We start from the raw sequence: 22,267 nt of genomic DNA on the forward strand, positions 1-22,267 counted from the left end.
AACCAGAACCTATTGGCTTTGTGCAAGTGTCCTACAGAGACTGCAGTTTCTTGTGGAAACAAAAGTTCTCAGGAAGGAGAAATGGAGAGAAGGTGGGGACAGGGAGGAATGAAATGGGAAGCTAGAATAGGTTTTCCACTTTGAGCTAGTACAATTAACCACGGTGGCCACAATTCGACCAGTTTCATTAGACTGTCCTGATTAGGTTTCTAAGAAGGATAAATAAAGAGATAACTAGTTTCAGTCATATTCAAGTGTTGGAAGCTAGGTAAGCATCTTGAATCCAAATCCAGGTGGTCTGCAGCTCAACAAATCACACCCCCACCCACCCATCCCCATTTCAATGCTATTTACCTGTTCTGGTCTTAAGTGAAGCAATAACATTTACACATGGAATTTAAACCATAGAACAGTACAGCATAGGAAGGGGTGCTTCATTCTAGGATATTGTGCCATATTATTTATGCTAATAACACCTAATTGCTTCTGCCTGCACAAGGCAGAAGTGAGATATCCTCTACTATGGTGTTTTGAAGAAGCCACATGTGAAGCTGATTTGATATGTTGTGATTATCCTTAGTGCCGGGCTACCTAGGCTGCTTTAAGGACAATGGTGACCCCCCGCCACTATCAGGCAGCAGTGAGACATCCAACAAGCTGACCATCCAGACCTGTATTAAGTTTTGCAGGAGTAAGAGGTTTAAGGTAAAGGACGATAGATTTACTCATTGACACAGTTTTGAATGGATTGTTGAAGTGAAATGTGGAAAAATGTTTAAAACTGAATAAAAAGCCAGGATGATCATTGACAGAGAAGAGATAAACCCAGTGCCCAATCCCGGTGGATTTCTTATCAGAGCAGAGCTCATCTGAATCTCATGGGGCCTAAAGTGAAGTAGTTGGTGGAGAATGGAGAAGGGGAGATGAACACTTTGGAAAGTCGGGTGGGTGAGTGATGATAGAGGGCGAGGGTGAGGATGCTGGAAGAGGGGGAGGTGGAGGAGGGTGGGAGAGGGTGGGGCTAATTGTGGAGAGTGTGGGAGGCAGAGAGAGAGTAGAGGGAGTGGGAGAGGGTGAAGGATGTGGGTGGTGGGTGAGGGAGGGGGTGGGAGAGGGTGGATGATGGGTGGAGGGTGTGGGAGGATATGGGATTGGTGGTGGGTGAGGAAGGTGCAGAAGGAGGGGGTGGAGGGTGAGGGGTGGGTGGGGAGAGTGTTGGGTGTGGGAGGGAGTGGGAGAAGGGGATGAGTGGGGAAGGGGTGGAAGAGGAGAATGGGAGAGGAGGATGGATGGGGATAGTGTCAACCAGACCAGAAATTCTGATACTTCCAACAGTAATCCAATGGTGACAAGAGTGTCTCAGATTGGTGCAAGATGCAATAACCCTATCAATTTTAGTAGAATGAATGTGTTAGATTATAGTTCCAATTTAATAAGATTGAAAATTAATGCTTTAAGGTACTTCATTAAATTAATGAGGTTACAGTCATGAAATGAAAGCCACCTCATAATGAAGACAGATGTGATTCTTTTTAATGGTGAATGTTTGGATTGTGGTTGTCCCTAGAGCACTCAGACAGATGCATTGCTATTCTCGATGACATCTGTGCTTTCGGATGAAGATGGCACAGTGTGTAAGACAGGGCAACTTTAGTTTTAACTAGTTTACTTTTACCAGGTAGCTCCACAGAGAGCTGGTTTATCAGTTTATGCCAGCCTTCTCACAAATATCCCTTTACATAACTTCCCCTGGTATTCCAGCTCTGGTCCCAGGGAACGTAGAGAAGATGGAGTCGAGAGAATTGAAGAACATAGAGAGAAGCGGCTTTGGTTCATTTGGTCCAGACCCACTAAGATGCCCATCTAAGTTAGTGCTATTTGCCTACGTTTGGCCCAGACCCTCTAAACCAGGAGTTTCTGACCTCTTTAAGCCGTGGACTCCTGCCATTAACTGAGAAGTCCTTGGATCCCAGGTTCGATAGCCCTGCTCTAAACCTTTCCTATCCATGCACAGAGATAAAGAAAAAGCATGAGACAGAAGCAATTCTAGAGAAGATTTACATTGACAATGATGAATTGCGTGTCATCTAGCTGCATCCCTGTATAAAATAGCCCAGCTCTTTTGCATAAATTGATTACAGCTGTTTTGCTTTATTATCACTTTCAATTTGCTGAAGCTTGCTGGCATGGAGTCCGGCTATGCATGTTTCTGTGGGAATGATGCTGATTACTGGAGACACGGAGAAGCAAACAGCACCGAATGTAACCATGTATGCTTTGGTGATCACACTCAGCCCTGCGGAGGGGACGGCAGGATAAACATCTTTGATGGTGAGTGCCAAACCCAAGGTTCTCCTCCTTCCCTTTCTCACGTGGTCCACTCTTCTCTCCTATCAGCTCCCAGCTTCTCACTTCATCCCCCCCTCTCTCCCACCAACCCTTCTTCCCCCTCACCTGGTCCATGTTGCAGATCAAACTTGCCTACAATGATTGTGTCCAGACTTCCTGCTTAGGGAAAGCAGATAACGTAATCAAGAACCCCTCACACCTCGGTCATTCTCCCTTCTCACTGCCCCCCAATATAACCAAAGATACAAGAACTCAGGAGCTTGAACCGCCATGCTCAAGGGCAGCTTTCACCTCCCTTTTAGCAGACTCTTGAAGTGACCTTTCATATGTTGAAAGATGAATCCTTGATCTCCTAATCTACCTTGTCCTGGTTCTTGCACTTTATATCTAAAGGAAAGAGATTCTGCAGATGCTGAAAATCCAGAGTAACAAACGCAAAATGCTGGAGGAACTCAGCAGGTCAGGCAGCATCTAAAGACAGCATGAGATCAGTACTCGTCTCGGCCCGAAATGTGGACTGTTTATTCCTCTCCATACATGCTGCCTGACCTGCTGGGTTCCTCCAGTTATTTTATTTCTCTACCTGTTATCTATATTCTGCACTCTGCTTTCTTTTCACCACCTTGATGTACTTACGTATGGAATAATCTACCTGGATGACAAGCAAAACAAAAACTTTCCTTTATATCTCGGTGAATGTGACATTACTAAGCCAACAAACCAAACTCGAGGCGACTGTGTCTGCTGCTTTGTAAATCTTTGACTTTTCATCACTTTTCATCACTTTTCATCACAGCCTTGCCTTCAGTTGCTTTGGGCTATGGGTTGTGGACTTCAGCCACTGTGCTCCTCTGTATCTATACCCTCTTCTCAGCCCCTTTAAGATCTCCCAACGCCTGCTCTTTTGATACAACTGCAGTACGTCATCACACATTCAAATATTTTGATACAGCGCTCAGGGTAAAATTATGTTTCTATAATGGTGCTGTGAAAAACCAGGAAATTTCACTGCAATAAAATGCTATGTAAGAGCAGAGTGTTGTTGTTACTACTGAACCCTCCAGAGATCACCGTTTCCAACATGTTCTCCCTGTCAACATTGCCCCATAATGGTAGCGGAGATGCCATCTCGCAGTGTTTGGGAAATGGCCAGCACGACCAGTTGTGCCAAAATCAACCATGGATCCTCAGTTCAAAGGCACATCCAGCTGTAGTGTGAAGGAAAGACTTGCTGTGTGGGAAAGAGCTTCAATTTCCTTGTTTAACTATGATTCATTTTCTCTTTTGAGGCTTGTCTTTTTTTTTACACACTCTACAGGAAGAGATTTGAATTTGAAGTCTGTCAGGAAATTTGGGAAAACATTCCTAATGAGTTGTTGGATATCTTAGGACATAGAACTTTTTTTGGGGGGATTTATTCTCCTTGAGGGGAAAGCACAACTTAAAGATTTAAAGATTAACATTGGCTTTATTTGTCACATACATCAGAACATACAGTGAAATGCATCATTTGCATCAACAACTGACATTGTCCAAGGGTGTGCAATGGGCAACCTGCGAGTGTAGCTATGCTTCCAGTGCCAAGGTACTGTAGCATGCCTACATCTTACCAAGCCTAACCCGTACATCTTTGGAATGTAGGAGGAAACTGGAATCAACCCACGCAATCACGGGGGAAACGCACCAAGTCCTTACTGACAGTGGTGTGAATTGAATGATCTAGGCTTTGTTTTGTTTTTGAGTGCTTTACGCAGGCTGAGGTAGGTGACTTCCTGCTGCACAATCCTCTTGATCATGGTGATCCCTTGGTACTTGCTTTAGTCTCTCGGGTATTCCTTGATCACAGGTACTATTTGCTGGTGTCTCAAGCATTGCTTGTGTTCCAATAGTCAGTCCCTGTTCCTTGGGTCCTGTTTATTGCTACATTTCCCTGGCTCCATGGCACAACTGACTTCCCCCATTTCCCTGGACAGCACATTATTACCTTGCCTGAGCTTCATGGTTGATGCTCTTTGATGACTGACCTCTTCACATGGTTCTTCATTGGGAGCACGCCACGATTCCATTGGTCCCCCCTTGCCCTGGTTCTATGAGCACTGCTCATTGGCCTTTCACCTTGGTTCCATGAGCGTTGTTCATTGGTCCTTTGTCTTGGTTACATGTGCACTACCCATTGGTCACTTGCCCTGGTTCAAGGTACGCTGCCCATTTTCTGCTGCTCTCTTTTGGTTTCACGTGGTACTGAGCACAACTGATTTGTGAGCTGTGACTGTGGCCACCAGCAGGATGCTTAGCCGTGCGAGACCTTGCCCTTAGCCAGTGTGCACATCCATCCCATTTCTCAGAAGGGATAACACACGCGAAACGCTGGAGGAACTCAGCAGGTCAGGCAGTATCCATGGAAGGGAATAAAGAGGGAATAAAAAAGAATTCCTACAGGGGCATTATTGAGAGCATCCTGACTGGCTGTATCACTGCCTGGTATGGGAACTGTACTTCGCTCAATTGCAGTACTCCACAGAGAGTTCTGCAAACAGCCTGGTGCATCTGTGAATGTGAACTTCCCACAATTCAGGACATTTATAGCAACAGGCACGTAAAAAGGGCCCGAAGGATCACTGGGGACCTGAGTCACCCCAAACTGTTCCAGCTGCTACCATCTGGGAAATGGTACCGCAGCATAAAAGCCAGGCCCAACAGGCTCCAGGACAGCTTCTTCCACCAGGCCATCAGACTGATTGTATTGCTATTGTATTTCTAAGCTATATTGACTGTTCTGTTGTAAATCTTATTGTACATACTATTTATTACAAATTACTATAATTTGCACATTGCGCATTCAAATGGAGATGTAATGTAAAGATTTTTATTCCTCATGTATGTGAAGGATGTAAGAAATAAAGTCATTTCAGTTCAATTCAATTCAGGAGTCGATGATTTGGGCTGAGATCCTTGAGTCCTGATGAAGGATTTCCAGCATCTGCAGAATCTCCTGTGTGCCAGATGATATCACTGGTTAACACTGGCTTCGTCATTTTTTAAAGCATTACTTCACTGTCAAGCATTGAGAAGCTTCTATTTAATGTATGAACTACACGGGAAAAACTAAAACATACATTTGGGAGTGCAGTGTTATGTGTTTTACTGGAACGGGGCTGCACGAGGACATACCCGATCAAATCTTTTCCATGGACGGCTTCCAGACCGTTTGGGCTGACCAGAAGTGCACTGAGAGCGTTAAGCGTAAAGGAGTTGGGTGCTTACTGTTCTGGTTAACAACGGATGGTGCAATCCGGGTCATATTACGATCGAGGAACGTGTTTGTAGACCGGATATTGAACCGTATTTGGCCGTATTCCACCGAGATACAACACTGGGCGGTACGGGAGATTGTTCCTGCCTGTGGCCATTGAACTTGCAGCTCCTCCCGTGGAGGGTCAGACACCCTGAGCCAATAGGCTGGTCCTGGACTTATTTCCATCTGGTATAGTTTGCATTTTGTTGTTGTGATTGTTTGTGGTTTTTGTATTGCTATATTTATGCTCTATTCTTGGTTGGTGCAGCTGTAACGAAACCCAATTTCCCTTGGGATCAATAAAGTATATCTATCTATCTATCTTTGGTGCTGGTGAAGCTAGCATTGGGCGCACTGGCCGGTTTTGGCACCAAAGCACAATGGAATAAAAAAAGAAAATCATGCATGTTAACATCTGAAAAATAGAGCAAGAGGTGGAATGCTTACAAGCCTTTAAAATTGCGAATGACTGAATGGTAATAGAAATCTCACCTGGCGGAACATGCTGCTTTCCAGTTTCAGATGTAGTCTAGCCTTCTGTGCACTGTCTGGGCGTATCCGGGCCATCCTTCAAAGCTTTTCTCAGTCTATCCTTGGCTCACGAAGGCTGTCACCTCTCCGCACCAAAAAATGAAGAGAAGATCCAGCCCTTGCTGCTTTCAATTATCTGCCCTTGCCACACCAAAACACGGAGCTGAGCATTTCAAGAATTAAGTACGAAGGAGATCCATTGCCAAGTTAAATGTGGCAAGAATACCTGGGAACAATTATGAGCCATTATTCCAGTAACAATTTATAGATGATGTCATACACCACACCAAAAATTGTTACCTGCAAGTCACGCCACGCTATATGCTTTTTTATAGCATAAGCTGGAGATTTTATGACTCAGCTTTGAGTCTGTTTTCTATTGCAAGTTGCACAAGTTACGCATCTTAATGTGAGCCATCAGCACTGATGCACGATAATGTTTCTGTAAGTGGGGGTCCAGTGTTGTTGAGGACACTTTGCTGCACCCTTACTCAGTCATGTCTTGTCAATCTGAGAGCAGGATGCAATGTTTTTACTTAATGCTCATACACACTGCACATAAACTGCTCCCATTGCAAGCACATAGTTATGAGATCAGTCTTTCCAAGACCAGGTATTGAGCAGTTACAAAATGGAGCTTCCTCCGAGCTCTCCTAATGACGGTTAACCATTGACCCGAAGTCGAGCCCCATCAATGTCTTAAGCATGCTAGACACTTTCCTATAGTTTCCTCAGAAGCCAATGGCTTAATTCAAACCAAATTCTTCTACTGCCTTCAAAAAATACGGCAAAATGAAATTGCAATGTTTGATGGAGATATCCTAAGTTTGTATTTTATTCCCTGTTTCATTTGAATGAATCCCCCCCAATTTTTATATTTTTTAAGCTTGCTATTTAAAAACTTCTCTTGACATAAATCAGTAAGAGTTGAATTTGTCCTTTCATTCACAATTTTTATTGACCAACTGTTCCCTCTATTTTGCAGCAATGATTGGGGCCTGTGGCGGGAATTACTCCATGGATGCTGGCATCATTTACTCCCCTGATTTCCCTGACAACTATGCCAGTAGCAGAGTGTGTTACTGGACCATTCAAGTGCCGGGTGCTTCCCTCATCCGATTTGACTTTGCCTTGTTTGACATCAGGGACTCGAGTGACATGGTGGAGTTTCTGGACGGCCACAGCCACCATGTTCTTGCCAGGTTCGATGGGAGGAACCGGCCAAACGACAGCCTGAATGTGTCGGCCAGCTTTGTGATCTTGTACTTTTACTCCGACCGGGTGAACCAAGCTGAAGGATTTGCTGTCTTGTACAAAGGTAGGCAAGGTGCCTGGTTAGGTTTACTGCCTTCATGGTTTACTGATACCTTTGAAACCAAGCGTCACTCTGCACTAATGTGGGCAAGAAATCGATGATTTAAAAACATCCCTTTCAGAGACACAGTATTTGTTACTACATCAGTAAGACTGTGGTTTTCACATACCGATGCTATCTCCGAAAATAGGTAGAACGTTCTGTGGGATTCCCAAGGTAATTATGTGTTTTCTTTCTTTTCCCTGTCGGGGATAAAGCTTTTGGAACAATAGTAACTGGAAAACTTAGGTAACACACATAAAAGTTGCTGGTGAACGCAGCAGGCCAGGCAGCATATCTAGGAAGAGGTACAGTCGACATTTTGGGCCGAGACCCTTCGTCAGGACTAACTGAAAGAAGAGCTAGTAAGAGATTTGAAAGGTCTTGCTTTTTAGCAACACACATGAATACATGCGTGCACGTGCGCGTGCGTGCGCACACACACACACACACACACACAAACACGCATGCACACACGTACACCGACACGCACACACCTGCTGAGTCACTCTTGCAGTCAATCCCTTGTGCCACACTTACATGTCCCACTCTGGACATGATCCACACGTTCACACACAACATCCACGCAGAAGCAGACAGCTTTATTCACAACTTTATCTCAATCTTGTGGGCCTGCTTTGGTTAAAAATAAAATGAGGTGTAGCTTATTTTCTTTGTCCTCCCATTGAATTGTTGTCAATTCAGCCAGGTAAGGTACTTCCATTGAAACTGACGCTTTTTCAACGACATCAAATTACTGACGCAATGAGTTTCTGACAAGCAGAGTGAGTTTCTAGCTTCTGTATACTTAGCAAGTTCTTTGCTTTTATTTTGTTTTACTATAAAGAAATAATTCGTGACTTGCTATGACGAAGTGCCTTTAAATGATTTACCTGCATGGACGATCTCTGCCAGGGTTTGCCAGTTGTATTGTCTTTGCGAAAGGCAATTCTCCCCATCTGAGGTCCAATTGCATCCGAAGTCATTATAACTGGATTAAAATCTTCTAACATGGAGAGGGGAAACTTGTAAGGGAATTATCATTAAACACCTAACAGGATATTTCCCTGCTATCTTCCTTCTCGCTGTACCAGTAGCTCCCTGTGCAGTATACAATGGACTGTGTTAGAAGCTAGAATTGCATTGTGGATGGTTGAACCCTCACAATGGTTCTGGGGGCTCCCTGCATGTGGAGCCGGACCAAAGGCACAGCTCTTCTAACTGCATGAGCACAAGCAGGGGCAGTTATTGGGGGCATTTGTTCCCTCACCTCTGCTGAGCTTTCATTGATCCCTACCTCATGCTTGAGCACAGCCCTCCAAGCTCCACCATCCCCTCGCCCTCGAGCTTAACCAAGCCAGCTGCCTTTATTTGTGAATGTAACGGGAATGTGCTCTCTGCTTCCACTGTGCTGCTGTAACCTTAGTGATTGTACAGTATGAATATACTGGGTTTAATTTGGAGATACAGCATGGTACAGGCCCTTCAGCCCAATAAACCTGTACTGCCCAATTACACCCATGTGACCAATTAACCCACTAACCCGCACGTCTTTGGAATGTGGGAGGAAGCTGAAGGAAACTCATTCAGTCATGGGGAGAATGTTCAAACTCTTCACAGGCAGTGGTGGGAATTGAACCTGGATCCTGGGTGTAGTGGCAGCATTAAGCTGACTATTACGCCACTGCGCTGCCCCATTCTTCTGCTGCTTTCTGTTTTGTCTCTTTGTGACATCACCGGGGGTGTTTCACACTGAATATCTGCTTTAACCAAAACACTGAAGCCATGACTGTAATTGCCTGTTACTGAGGTATGACAGCAGGTTGGATGTGGAGACATGTCCTGATCACACACGGCACTGAATAAATGTAGTGTGAAGGCCTACATCCATGTTGTATGTACACATACATGGAGAACCCAGTCTAGACATTAAAGTGTAATACACATGTCGTTTCATACCTCACTGGGACCTGACCTGGACAGTTAAAATTGGCATGTCGCAAAGATAATGCTACAGTTGTTATGGGGGATTTCAACATGCAGGTAGACTAGAAGAATCAGGTTGGTGCTGGATCCTAAGAAAGGGAGTTTGTGGAGTCCCTCCGAGATGGATTCTTAGAATAGCTTGTACTGGAGCCTACCAGAGAGAAGGCAATTCTAGATTTAGTGTTGTGCAATGAACCGGATTTGATCAGGGACCTCGAGGTAAAGGAGTCATTAGGAGGTAGAGACCATAATATGATAAGTTTTAATCTACAAATTGAGAGGGAGAAGGGAAAATCGGAAGTGTCAGTATTACAGCTAAACAAAGGGAACTATGGAGCTATGAGGGAGGAGCTGGCCAAAGTTCAATGGAAAAATACCCTAGCAGGGATGACAATGGAACAACCATGGCCAATGGCAGGTATTTCTGGGAATAATGCAGAAGATGCAGGATCAGTACATTCCAAAGAGGAAGAAAGATCCTAAAGGGAGTAAGGGAAGGCCATGGCTAACAAGGGAGGTAATGGACAGTATAAAAATAAAAGAGAAGTATAACATAGCAGTGACGAGTGGGAAGCAGGAGGATTCTGAAACTTTTAAAGAGCAACAGAAGATAACTAAAAAGCCATACGCGGAGAAAAAATGAGGTACGAAGGTAAGCTAGCCAAGAATTTAAAGGAAGATAATAAAAGTATCTTTAGGTATGTGAAAAGGAAAAAAAATAGTAAAGACCAAAGTTGGGCCCTTGAAGACAGAAACGGGTGAATTTATTATGGGGATAATGGCAGATGAGTTGAACAGGTACTTTGGATCTGTCTTCACTAGGGAAGACACAAACAATCTCCCAGATATAATAGTGGCCAAAGGACCTAGGGTAATGGATGAACTGAAGGAATTTATATTAGGCAGGAAATGGTGTTGGATAGATTCCAGAAAATTAGTCAAGCACGATTTCCCCTTCATAAATCCATGCTGACTCGGACCTATCCTGTTACTGCTATCCAAATGTGTCGTAATTTCATCTTTTATAATTGACTCCAGAATCTTTCCCACCACTGACGTCAGGCTAAACAGTCTATAATTCCCTGTTTTCTCTCTCCCTCCTTTCTTGAAAAGTGGGACAATATTAGCCACCCTCCAATCCACAGGAACTGATCCTAAATCTATAGATTGTTGGGTCTGAAGACTGATAAGTCCCCAGTACCTGATGGTCTGCATCCCAGGGTACTTAAGGAGGTGGCTTTAGAAATCGTGGACGCATTGGTAATCATTTTCCAATGTTCTATAGATTTAGGATCAGTTCCTGTGGATTGGAGGGTGGCTAATGTTGTCCCACTTTTCAAGAAAGGAGGGAGAGAGAAAATAGGGAATTATAGACTGTTTAGCCTGACGTCAGTGGTGGGAAAGATGCTGGAGTCAATTATAAAAGATGAAATTACGACACATTTGGATAGCAGTAACAGGACTGGTCTGAGTCAGCATGGATTTATGAAGGGGAAATCGTGCTTGACTAATTTTCTGGAATTTTTTGAGGATGTAACTATGAAAATTGACGAGGGAGAGCCAGTGGATGTAGTGTACCTGGACTTTCAGAAAGCCTTTGATAAACTCCCACATAGGAGATTAGTGGGCAAAATTAGGGCACATGGTATTGGGGACAGAGTACTGACATAGATTGAAAATTGGCTGGCTGACAGAAAACAAAGAATAGCGATTAACGGGTCCCTTTCAGAATGGCAGGCAGTGACCAGTGAGGTACTGCAGGATTCAGTGCCGGGACTGCAGCTGTTTACAATATACATTAATGATTTAGATGAAGGGATTAAAAGTAATATTAGCAAATTTGCAGATGACACAAAACTGGGTGGCAGTGTAAAATGTGAGGAGGATGTTATGAGAATGCAGGGTGACTTGGACAGGCTGGGTGAGTGGGTGGATACATGGCAGATGCAGTTTAATGTGGATAAATGTGAGGTTATCCACTTTGGTGGTAAGAATAGGAAGGCAGATTATTATCTAAATGGAGTCAAGTCAGGAAAAGGGGAAGTACAATGAGATCTAGGTGTTCTTGTACATCAGTCACTGAAAGTAAGCATGCAGGTACAGCAGGCAGTGAAGAAAGCTAATGGCATGCTGGCCTTCATAACAAGAGGAATTGAGTATAAGAGCAAAGAGGTCCTTCTGCAGCTGTACAGGGCCCTGGTGAGACCACACCTGGAGTATTGTGTGCAGTTTTGGTCTCCAAATTTGAGGAAGGACATTCTTGCTATTGAGGGAGTGCAGCATAGGTTCACAAGGTTAATTCCCGGGATGGCTGGACTGTCGTATGTTGAAAGATTGGAGCGGCTGGGCTTGCATACACTGGAATTTAGAAGGATGAGAGGGGATCTGATTGAAACATAAGATTATTAAGGGATTGGACACACTGGAGGCAGGAAGCATGTTCCCACTGATGGGTGAGTCCAGAACCAGAGGCCACAGTTTAAGAAAAAGGGGTTGGCCATTTAGAACGGAGTTGAGGAAAAACTTTTTCACCCAGAGTGTGGTGGATATGTAGAATGCTCTGCCCCAGAAGGCTGTGGAGGCCAAGTCTCTGGATGCTTTCAAGAAAGAGATGGATAGAGCTCTTAAAGATAGCAGAATCAAAGGTTATGGGTATAAGGCAGGAACTGGATACTGATTGTGGATGATCAGCCATGATCACAGTGAATGGCAGTGCTGGCTCAAAGGGCCTACTCCTCCACCTATTGTCTATTTCCAAATTGACACTGGAGTGAAGAAGGCTGAGGGATGACCAATTAGAAATATATAAGATTATTAGAAGTACAGATAAGGTAGATAGTCAGAAACTTTTTCCAAAGGGTATCAAAAACAAAGATTTAAAGATTAACTTCCTTGAAACATGCAGAGAATTGTTTCTGTGCATCAAATCAAATCAGAGAGGATTGTGCCGGGCAGCCCACAAGTAACACCACATTCCTGAGGCCAACATAGAATGCACGTAACTCCTTAACCCTAACCCATATGTCTTTGGAATGTGGAAGAAACCAGAGCACACTGAGGAAACCCACACACTCCCGGGGAGAATGAATAAACTCCTTACAGGCAGTGGCAGGAATTGAACTCCTCTTGGTAATCACTGGTGCTATAATACGAAGCACTACTGTGCCACCCCAAGCAGGCATAGCAAAGCACATAACGTAAAGTGTACACAGCAACAAGAAAGCGTGGATTCAAGGTGAGAGGTAGGAGATTTAAAGAGTATTTGAGTTTTTTTTACACAGTGTTTGATCTGGAACACTCTGCCAGAGGAAGTGGTGAAATCTATTACAATTAGTACATTTAAAAGCTATTTAGTCAGTCTCTTGAATATAATCAAGGAATGGAACAATACAGTTCCAGTGTGGGCAAATAGGATTAGTGTAGATGGGCGAAATATTTGGCTTGGAAGTTGCGGTCTGAAGGGCCTGTTTCTGTTGCCAAATGACTGCACAACAGATGGCAACAGTGATGGTTCAAATATCTCCCTTTGTAGTGGTTAGGATTTCCCTTTTTGGTTTTAGATTATTTCTCAGTAAGGTCTTGAAGCTTTGGCACCAGAGTTTCATAATAATGCTTTCAGCCCATTTTAAATAAAGCTCTGGAATAATTGAAAAATGACTGAAGGCCAGTGTGGTTCTTCGTCTGAGGTAATTGAAAGGGTTGTTAGGGAAGTGGATTTGTTTTAAATTCAAACCTAAGACAAATTAGACCTCAAGATTGTAGAAGAGATGACTTTGAAGTGGTTTACCACATGAGATATTTTTGAAGGATGTTTATTGTTCTTAAATGCCATGCAGTTTTCCCTCTGCTGACTTGCCATTTCCACAGCCATTAAAGACGAACCTCAGTCCCAGCCTCCGGTAAGCAAGAATGATCTAAATACATCTGACATGTTGATGGAGAAAGTCAGTCCTGGGACCAACGCAGCGCGGTCATCAAAGATTCTCTACTTCATTACAGCAAGTCCCAACCAGCCGAACCAGAACATGCCAGGTGGGTACCACTCTGTCGCTGAGCACTCCTGTCCTGCTTAACATCTTTGCTATCCATTAATCATCACTGTGCTTCCTTACAGTGTGGACCATCTATGCCTTGGCGGCCCTGCTGACACTGACGGTGATAGCAATGGTCTCAAAGATTCTTCTCCATCTAACAATAAAGTAAGCCTCAATGTTTCTCCTCAAAGCTTATGACTTTCAATGAACACAAATTGAATGTGGGTGCTCAGTGCAATGTTGGTGGAAGTGAGGTGCGTGATGTGGCATTGGTATGGAGTTCTACTGTGGGCACATGGCCAAGTGGTTAAAGCATTGGACCAGCGACCTGAGTTCGAGCCCCAGACGCGGCAACATGTTGTGTCCTTGAGCAAGGCACTTAACCACACAGTGCTCTGCTATGACACTGGTGTCAAGCTGTATGGGTCCTAATGCCCTTCCCTTGGACAACATCGGTGTCGTGGAGAGGGGAGACTTGCAGCATGGGCAACTGCCTGTCTTCCGTACAACCTTGCCGGGGCCCGCGCCCTGGAGAGTGAAGACTTTCCAGGCGCAGATCCATGGTCTCGCAAGACTAACGGATGCCGCTACTGCAGGAACATTACTGGTGCAGTACCCAGTCTATGCTGAGCCAGTTTCAGAGTTTCACAGCCTGACCCTGTGGGATAGGCTGCAAATCAGTGAAGTACCATCAATTAATTCCTGCAATCTTCATATTGACAATGACAGTTCAATATCATTCCCAGAAACTATTCTGAGATGCTTCTACTAGTTTTGTTCCAGGTGTCTAAAAGACGTCATTTTGGCTTGTATAAAGTATATCATTTTGTATCAGTCAGTTTAACCTGTCTCTGCTATCTCACTTATCACTTGTATTAATGACCTGGAGTTCTCAGCTGTTTCCGTGCATCTGCAGACCTTTTTTAATGTCACCAGAGAGTCTGACATTCTCCTGAATCCAAGTTACTCCCATAAATGGTGAAAAGAGGAGCCACGCTGTGCGCAGTTCATCAGTGTTCACACATATATCCTGTTTAATTACACCATGCTGTCATTGGTAATAAAGTTATATTTAAAATGTTCTTGGCAGCACTCCTCATTTTTTTTTGTGATATCTTGGAACAATTACCATCAGGAGATGTATGCAGTGAATGGCTAACAGCTGGAGAAACAATAAGATTGCAACAAGGAATTTTTGATACAATATAGGGACAATGCCTTTGGCTCCTGAAACTCCCATCCAAGTGTATATGCAATTTCTCCTGTCTAGATTTGTGACCCGGCACCTATCTCATCCACATCCAATGTTCTGATATCCAATCCCATGCAAGGTTTTACGGTGGGCATCCAATCCTATCAAAGCTCACACCTCCGGTACCCAATCCATTACAAGCTAATGTCTCCAGTTTATAACCTCATGCCACGTTTTACCTCTGGTACTCAATCCCACACAAGCTAATACTGTCGACGTTTCAGGCCGAGACCCTTCGTCCTGACACGTCGACTGCACCTCTTCCTAGAGATGCTGCCTGGCCTGCTGCATTCACCAGCAACTTTGATGTGTGTTGCTTGAATTTCCAGCATCTGCAGATTTCCTGTTGTTCAAGCTAATACTTATGGTATTCAATGTCAGTCAGCCTCATGCCTATTCACGCTTTTATCTCTAGTACCCTACTCCATCCAAACTCATATCTCTGGTGCCCAATCTCATCCAAGTTCACACCTCTGACATTCATTTCAAAATCTAATACCCTGCATTGAAGTTAATCTGTCCTTTGCTATCTGGCCCACTAATAATTGCAGGACCATGGCAATGTGCTTTTTAACTGCACTCTGGATAGCTCATTCAGATCAGGGGCATTTAGGGAAGGGTAAGAGTCCAGCTAAATAACAGAATGAACATCAAGCATTTTGGGCGAGTTGTGGAACACACAGAATAGATGGCAGAAAGTTAACATCGGCTGTTACAATTTGCAGTACCTGGCAAAGCTCAGCAGGCAAATTTCTGAGTAAAAAGACAAATTAAGTTTCATAGGCATTTAAACCATGCCGTGACATCATGTCTGCTGAGTGTTTTGCCTTAGCTACAGTTCTTCCTTTTGAATGCCTTTACTTTGATTCACTGCAGAATATTGTCACATTCCAGGGCTGTGTTTGGTTTGGATTGGGGGTCTGCTGGAGAAACATGACAACCCCTGTGGTGTGAGTGATTGGGTGGGCAAACGGCAAACCCCAGGAGGGGGGAGAAGAGAAAACCTGGGGTTTGTCAAGGTGCAGGCCAGAGACTGGAAATGGAAGCATGTTGGACTATCTGCTCCATTTTATCAGAGACCTCATGGTACAGAGTACAGTTTCTGCACTAGCACAACTCAGGTCTGGCTGTAGGAATGGACAATAAATGCTGGCTTTTGTAGCAAATACTGTAGCAACCATTATAAATATAGATGTTAAGCAAATGGGTGTCCAACTTCACATGCTTATCTACAACACTATTAATCCAAAAGGAGCTGAAGATTGGATCATATTCTTTTAAGTATGAACCATTAACAAGAATAGAATTTTACTGAACAATGTGTTATTTAGTTGTGCGATTCAAAGTACCTCAGGTTGTCTAAATACAATATTTGGGTTCCATGATGAAGGCTAGTTCATCAGTCGCTTAAGGTGGGACATAAGCACCCATCTTTGGAAAGAGGTAACTGGAGAGAATACTGGTGAATGCCAGTCAACTGTGACAATCAAGTGAGTGTAAAACAACCCTTCAAACCATTCAGTTATGGCAGAACAAGGGATCAAGGAACCAAGAATGAGGTCAGTTCCAGTGTTAGAAAGTTGCTTAGACAAAGACCGAGCAAGACACAGTTGTGGTGGGCCACTGTTATGGCCTGAAGCTTATTTTAAAATGGAAAAGAAAGTATGAAAGATCTAGCAAGAGTTTTATCTCCAAAAAGAAAATCAGTATTCAAATGATTTGATCTGTAGCAAGCTCCATGCAGGTCATTTTTTTTTTGGTTAATTTAACAGATCAGGTGTTATTCTTTATATTCTTGGGGAGAAGTGGGACAGAAAGAAACGTGTTTCTGCTTAGATTTAGAATGTGGTGTTGTCATTGTGGTCTCCATCACACCCTTGAGTGTTTACAATGGGCAGCTATCAGTGCTGGTTGTGGGTGCATTATTAGGTGAAACAATAGAGCTGGTGGAGCTGGAAGTGACTCAGCAGACCAGGGAGAACATGCAAAACTGGCCTAGCTGTTCCACAGACAGTTCCTCACTGGGTTCTGGGGTGGATGGTGAAGTCACTGTGGGACTGGAAGTCTCTTGGTGTCAGGTGCATGAGTCGACTGTGGGTCTGAACAAAGCAGGGCTGGTACATCCTGCAGTGTGGGGGTGAGGTGGGGGGGGCGTTAGTTTGCCCTGTGGTGCCCTCTCTCGTCCACTTATGCTGGACTTCCGGAAGCTCCCAACATGTGCCCATGAAGTTTTTGAGTGCCCTCCCAAACTCTCCTCCTCCAGCAATTCTTCTCAGCTTCCCCCTTCCCTGAGAAAACACAAACAGACCACAAACCGATTCCCAGAAGTTAGCTGGATGTTTGTGCTGTCTCGGGGAAGTTTTGGAAAATTGTCTTATTGGTTCACCAGTGCTTGTAGCAGAGTGTCTCTTTCAGGAACCTCATGTCAGGTATAGGGATAATAGAATATAGAATAGTGCAGTACAGTACAGGCCATTCAGCCCACAATGTGGTGCTGACTTTTTAATCTACTCCAAAATCAATCTAACACTTCAATCCCATATAGCTCTCCATTTTTCTTTCATCCGTGTACCTGTCCAAGAATCTTCTGAATGTTCCAATGTATCTGCCTCTACCACCAACCCAGCAGTGTGTTTCACTCACCCACCACTCTCTGTGTAAGAAAACTATCTCTGACATTCCACCCCACCCCCGTACTTTCTTCCATTTACCTTGAAGTTATGTCCTCTTGTATTAGCTGCTCAAAAATGTGAAGCAGGGCACGGCATACTGGCGATGAGAGAAAACTGAGCCAATATTACAGATGGATGACAAAAGTGGCTGGTGGGATATTGCTTCAGGAGTGGGGGTGAAGTGGGTTGAACAATTCCCTATTTGTCCCATGCACTAGCTCCACTCCAGCATAGAGCTTATTGCCAATGAGGTACAATGTTGGAGCAAAAAAGTGAAAGGGTGACGATTCAGCCCAGATTGACACCAGTCTGCAGTGAGACAGGGTCTGCTTTGGACCTGGCATCGGCTAGTGGATCTGGGATGGAAATCAACTTAAAAAGCATTGAAACGGAAACAGATCTCAAATCCACCCAAATCAATTAGATTGTGCACAATACTTATCTGTCTTTACCTTGTAACTAAGCTGGAATGTACCTACCTCAAAGTTAAAAGCTTGTTTTAGTATTACCTTCCCTGGGGGTAAAAATACTCCTAGTTTCTACTGGCTTTGAGAAGGTGCTTCAGACTTCATTCCCACATGACCTAACTGTAATTTTGAGGAAGGGGGTCTTAGTTCTTGATCTTCCTCATCTGGGGAAATACTTTCTCCCGTTCAACCATACCAAATCCACTTCGCATTTAAGTATCTTCTGCAGATCACCCTTCAGTTTTCTATAGAGAAGACAAGCCAAATTTATCCAATCTGTTCTTCAAAGCCTGTCATACTGCTGTCAGTCATAAGGTGCAGTGCCTACAACTGAATCCTGGGCTCCAGATGGGTCTTACCAAGACTTCACACAGCTAAAGTATAGCTTTGTCCCACTTACTTTCTAGTAACATATACAGTAAATTGTTTTCTTGTCTGATCTCTGGATCTGGGTGGCATCATAGTCCTTGGCTTTGAACAGAGTCCCAATAAAATAAGAGATTACATTTGAAAGACACTTTTCTTCTCCAGGCTGCATTTCAGAAGTGCCAGACATAAACTCCAAGCCACATATCAACTATAAAAGTGATCCAGACATTAATAAGCTTCAGACCAACTAATATGAAACATTAGCTGTAATTATATAAAAGACTTCTGTAAAACGCCTTCAAAGAGCAAGTGATGGTGAGGACATCAGGGAACAAGCTTTGAGAAACTACTTAGAAATAGCTTGAACTGCTGGGTTTGAAAAACGTACTATAATAATAACATATACTGTATAGTGTCAAATCTTTATTAATAATATTGAACAAGATTATTTAATATTATTGCTAAATCATGACCTGGTGCTCGTAATGGTTCATGGCATGATTTTGGCATAATTGCTTATAAGTAACATGGGTAAAATAGGTTCAAATAGAGATGAACTCATCTCATTATCATGCCAAGTCTCAATGTCCCCTTCATTTATTTTTTGCACTAATAGCTTTAGCAAAATTATATTTTTGTTTGCCATTTTGTCGTCGCATGGAATTTATGATTCTCATCTTTGTGATCAAATCCTTCATTCCTCTTGGTCTCTGTAAACTCTTTGGACTCTATAATCCTGAAGGAACTTTTCATTCCCCTGGTCCTCACTTCTCTCATCATCAATAGGGCAGTGTCTCCAGCTGCCTTGCCCCCAAGCACTGGACATCCATCTTAGACCTTTATCTTTCTCTTCTGAGCTGCTTTGAAATTCTCCCTCTTTGGCATTGTGTCAATTTTATTTTGTTCTGATCACTCTCCTTGTTGGATATAGTATAACTGGAAGCAGTCCAGAAGAGATTCACTGGGTTTATTCCTAGAATAAGAGGGCGTCATTACACGCATGCCAGAAGCTGAAATCTTTGGAATTTTGAAGAACGATGCGTAATCTCATTGAAACATCTAAGATCCTAAGAAGGCTTGACAGGGTAGATTTTGAAATGTTTCCACTAGTGGGTTAGTCTCAAATAAGGGAACACAGTTACAAGATAAGGTGCAGGCTATTTTAAACAAGATATATAGAAATTTCTTCTCCTGGAATTTCCAGAATTCTCTACTCAGAGGCTTGAAGAGCAAGATCTCAGGAAGTATATAGCTATAGTAGAAGGTAGGAAAATTGTTGATAGATTAGGAAACTGAGAGTTCTGTCCTTCTAGCAAAAAAGAGCTAAGACCTGGAGTGAATTAGCCATAATATTGAATGGTGGAGCAAGCTTGAGAGAGCAGATGACCTCTTTCTGATCCTATTGTCTTGTGGTCCAGCAGACACACTTCAAGGCAGTTTGAAGTACTGACTGGTACATAAGTACTGTAGTTTGGATGAATTTTCACGGAGTGCAGAAATCAGGGACAAGAGCTTTATTGTCCATCTCTAATTACACAGACATTTCAGGGATGATCAAATGGGATTTGGGTTCACATACAGGCTAGGCCAAAGAAGGGTGGCAGATTTTACTTCCGCTGGAGCATGAATGAATCAAGTGGGGTTACAACCAATAAACAGGTAACTTCATGGTACCATCATTAAATTACCATTCTAGATTTATTTAAATCCCTGCAACCCGATGGTACGAACATCGATTTCCATAAATTCTGGTCATTTTTCTCCCCTCCCTCCATCTCGCTCTCTCTTTTCCCACACCTTCTCTTCATCTCCCTCTGGATCCCCTCCTCCTTCCCTTTTTTCCATGGTCCACTGTCCTGTCATATTAGATTCTGTCTTCTTCAGCTCTTTACCTCTTCCACTTAAGACTTCCCAGCTTCTTATTTCAGTCCCCTCTCCACCACCCAACCATCTCCCCCTTCATATGCCAGGCTGTACTCCTTCCCCTTCCCTCACCTTCCTGTTTTGGATTCTTCACCCCTTCCTCTCCAGTCCCGATGAAGGGTCTCAGCCTAAAAAGTCAACTGTTTATTCTCTGTGGTTGGTGCTGCCTGTCCTGCTGAGCTCCACCAGCATTTTGTGTCTGTGTTGTTCAAAGTTTCCAGCACCCGCAGAATCTCTTCTTTATAAATCGCTCATCTGCTTGGTGGGAATTGAACTTAATACTGAACTGGCAACTTACTGCTGCTTTAGCTGCCAAATTAAAGTAAATGTATGAAAGAAAAACTCAACCAAAAACTGCTAATTCTGATCGTAACAGTGTTAGCTTTTAAGTTTCACCTCAGCCCAGTTGATAGCACTTTCTACCTTCAGTCGGGAAGGTGAGAATGAAATCGAAGGAATGGAGTTTCGTAGGTAGACTGCAGCTCATAGTATAAGTGAACAATGATGCTCTCAAAAGAGCCATTATACAGCGAGAAAATGGACTGCAACCTAATAAGCCTGCAGTCAGGACCATGGCAAACTGGTCTACTGGCCTCTTCTGTTTATTACTGTTGAGTTGCAGTGAGCAGAGAAAGCTACTGCTTGCCAAATGCTAGATTGATCAATTGATTTGGTTGCAAGAGGGGTTGCAACCCCAGCAAAGCTGGCAGCTGACTGGATTGAATGAAGGTAGAGGGGCACATCAGCTTCTACAAAAGAGTAGGGAGGCCACTTAAGAACTACCAATGGCTGCCAGTTACGATACCCTTGGCCTGCCAAGGTCATTCTCCACCTCAAGCACTACAGGCACAATTCAAGAAAATGAAACAGGCTCTCTTTTCCTCCCCAATCCCCTCACTCCGTGTGCTGGCTTTCAGACGGGAGTCTTGGAGGCCATAACTAAAATAGCACATTGGCCATCCACATCTCTTATTTGATCTTTAAGGCAAGCATCATGGACAGAGCTTTTGGTCATTAGAGGTAAACAGTTCCTGAGCAATGGCAGTGGCAGATACAACAATACGTCAAAAGGCAAATTCATTTTGTACTCGTAGTTCTTAGTGGTGAAGCAATTCTGGAACGGCTTGTCATACAGAACCTTAGGTTGCTGCCTAACATTCATAAAACAGGAAAGGATGTGCTTCAGATCTGGACCCTCTACCCCCATATGCCAACTTAGGGGGATTTAACACTCTCATAGTACAATACTCAGAAATCTCTGAGCATTCTGACAGATATTCCTTCGTCAACCACTCCAAGACGATTTCAAGTGATCCATTTGCTGTCAGTGTGGTTTAATGAGCACAGGTTGGTGAAAATGCTGTTGCCTACGTAACACTAGTGTCTGCAGCACTTACGCACTGATTATAACATCATATTGTGTGTTCTGGTAACCAGATGTGATAGAGTACAACTCCAAATGCTTTTCTTCTCAATTAATATTTTCTTTCTGAGAAGGGACTTTCAGAATCACATACGTTCATTTTTAATTAATTGTATATCTGGGTAATTTAGGAAGCAGAATAATTATCTTCCCTGTGGACATTCCCAATTTGTAGGTAGATTTCTGTTTTACTGCAGAACATCTTAAAACAAAATTCTTTTAGATATTCCAGGCCTACACAATAAATTGAGCATCAGTTGATTCTGAACCTATTTGCTCGAGTTCTCGTATAAAAACTGGAAACACTCAGCAGGTTAGGCAGCATCTGTGGAAAGAGAAACAGATTTGATATTTCAGTCAATGAAACCTTGTCAGAACTGGAAAAAAGAGAAAATGTGGGATTTATGTTGCAGAAAGGGAGGAAGGTGAATAGATAGAAAAAAGGGAATATCTCTGATAGGTTGAAGACAAGGTTGCCATGGTGATAAGAGGTTTATGGAAGCACTGATTCAGGAACAGCTTCTTCCCCTCCATTATCAGATTTTCAAATGGACAATGAACCAACCCATGAACACTACCTCACTATTGCACTACACTACACTAATTATTTAA

General features: G+C 43.4%; 1 protein-coding gene across 1 annotated transcript in view; it reads left to right on the top strand.

Annotated features, from left to right (window-relative positions):
• Nucleotides 1-22,267, top strand: part of kremen1 (kringle containing transmembrane protein 1) — a 225,207-nt gene that overhangs the window by 146,758 nt on the left and 56,182 nt on the right. The window contains exons 4-8 of the mRNA XM_063034333.1: nucleotides 581-705; nucleotides 2,178-2,331; nucleotides 7,161-7,493; nucleotides 13,383-13,547; nucleotides 13,630-13,714. Of these exons, the coding sequence (XP_062890403.1) occupies nucleotides 581-705; nucleotides 2,178-2,331; nucleotides 7,161-7,493; nucleotides 13,383-13,547; nucleotides 13,630-13,714 (862 nt within the window). The remainder of the gene's footprint in view (nucleotides 1-580; nucleotides 706-2,177; nucleotides 2,332-7,160; nucleotides 7,494-13,382; nucleotides 13,548-13,629; nucleotides 13,715-22,267) is intronic.

This window comes from Mobula hypostoma, chromosome 27 (genome assembly GCF_963921235.1).
Source record: "Mobula hypostoma chromosome 27, sMobHyp1.1, whole genome shotgun sequence".
Taxonomy (NCBI): domain Eukaryota; kingdom Metazoa; phylum Chordata; class Chondrichthyes; order Myliobatiformes; family Myliobatidae; genus Mobula; species Mobula hypostoma.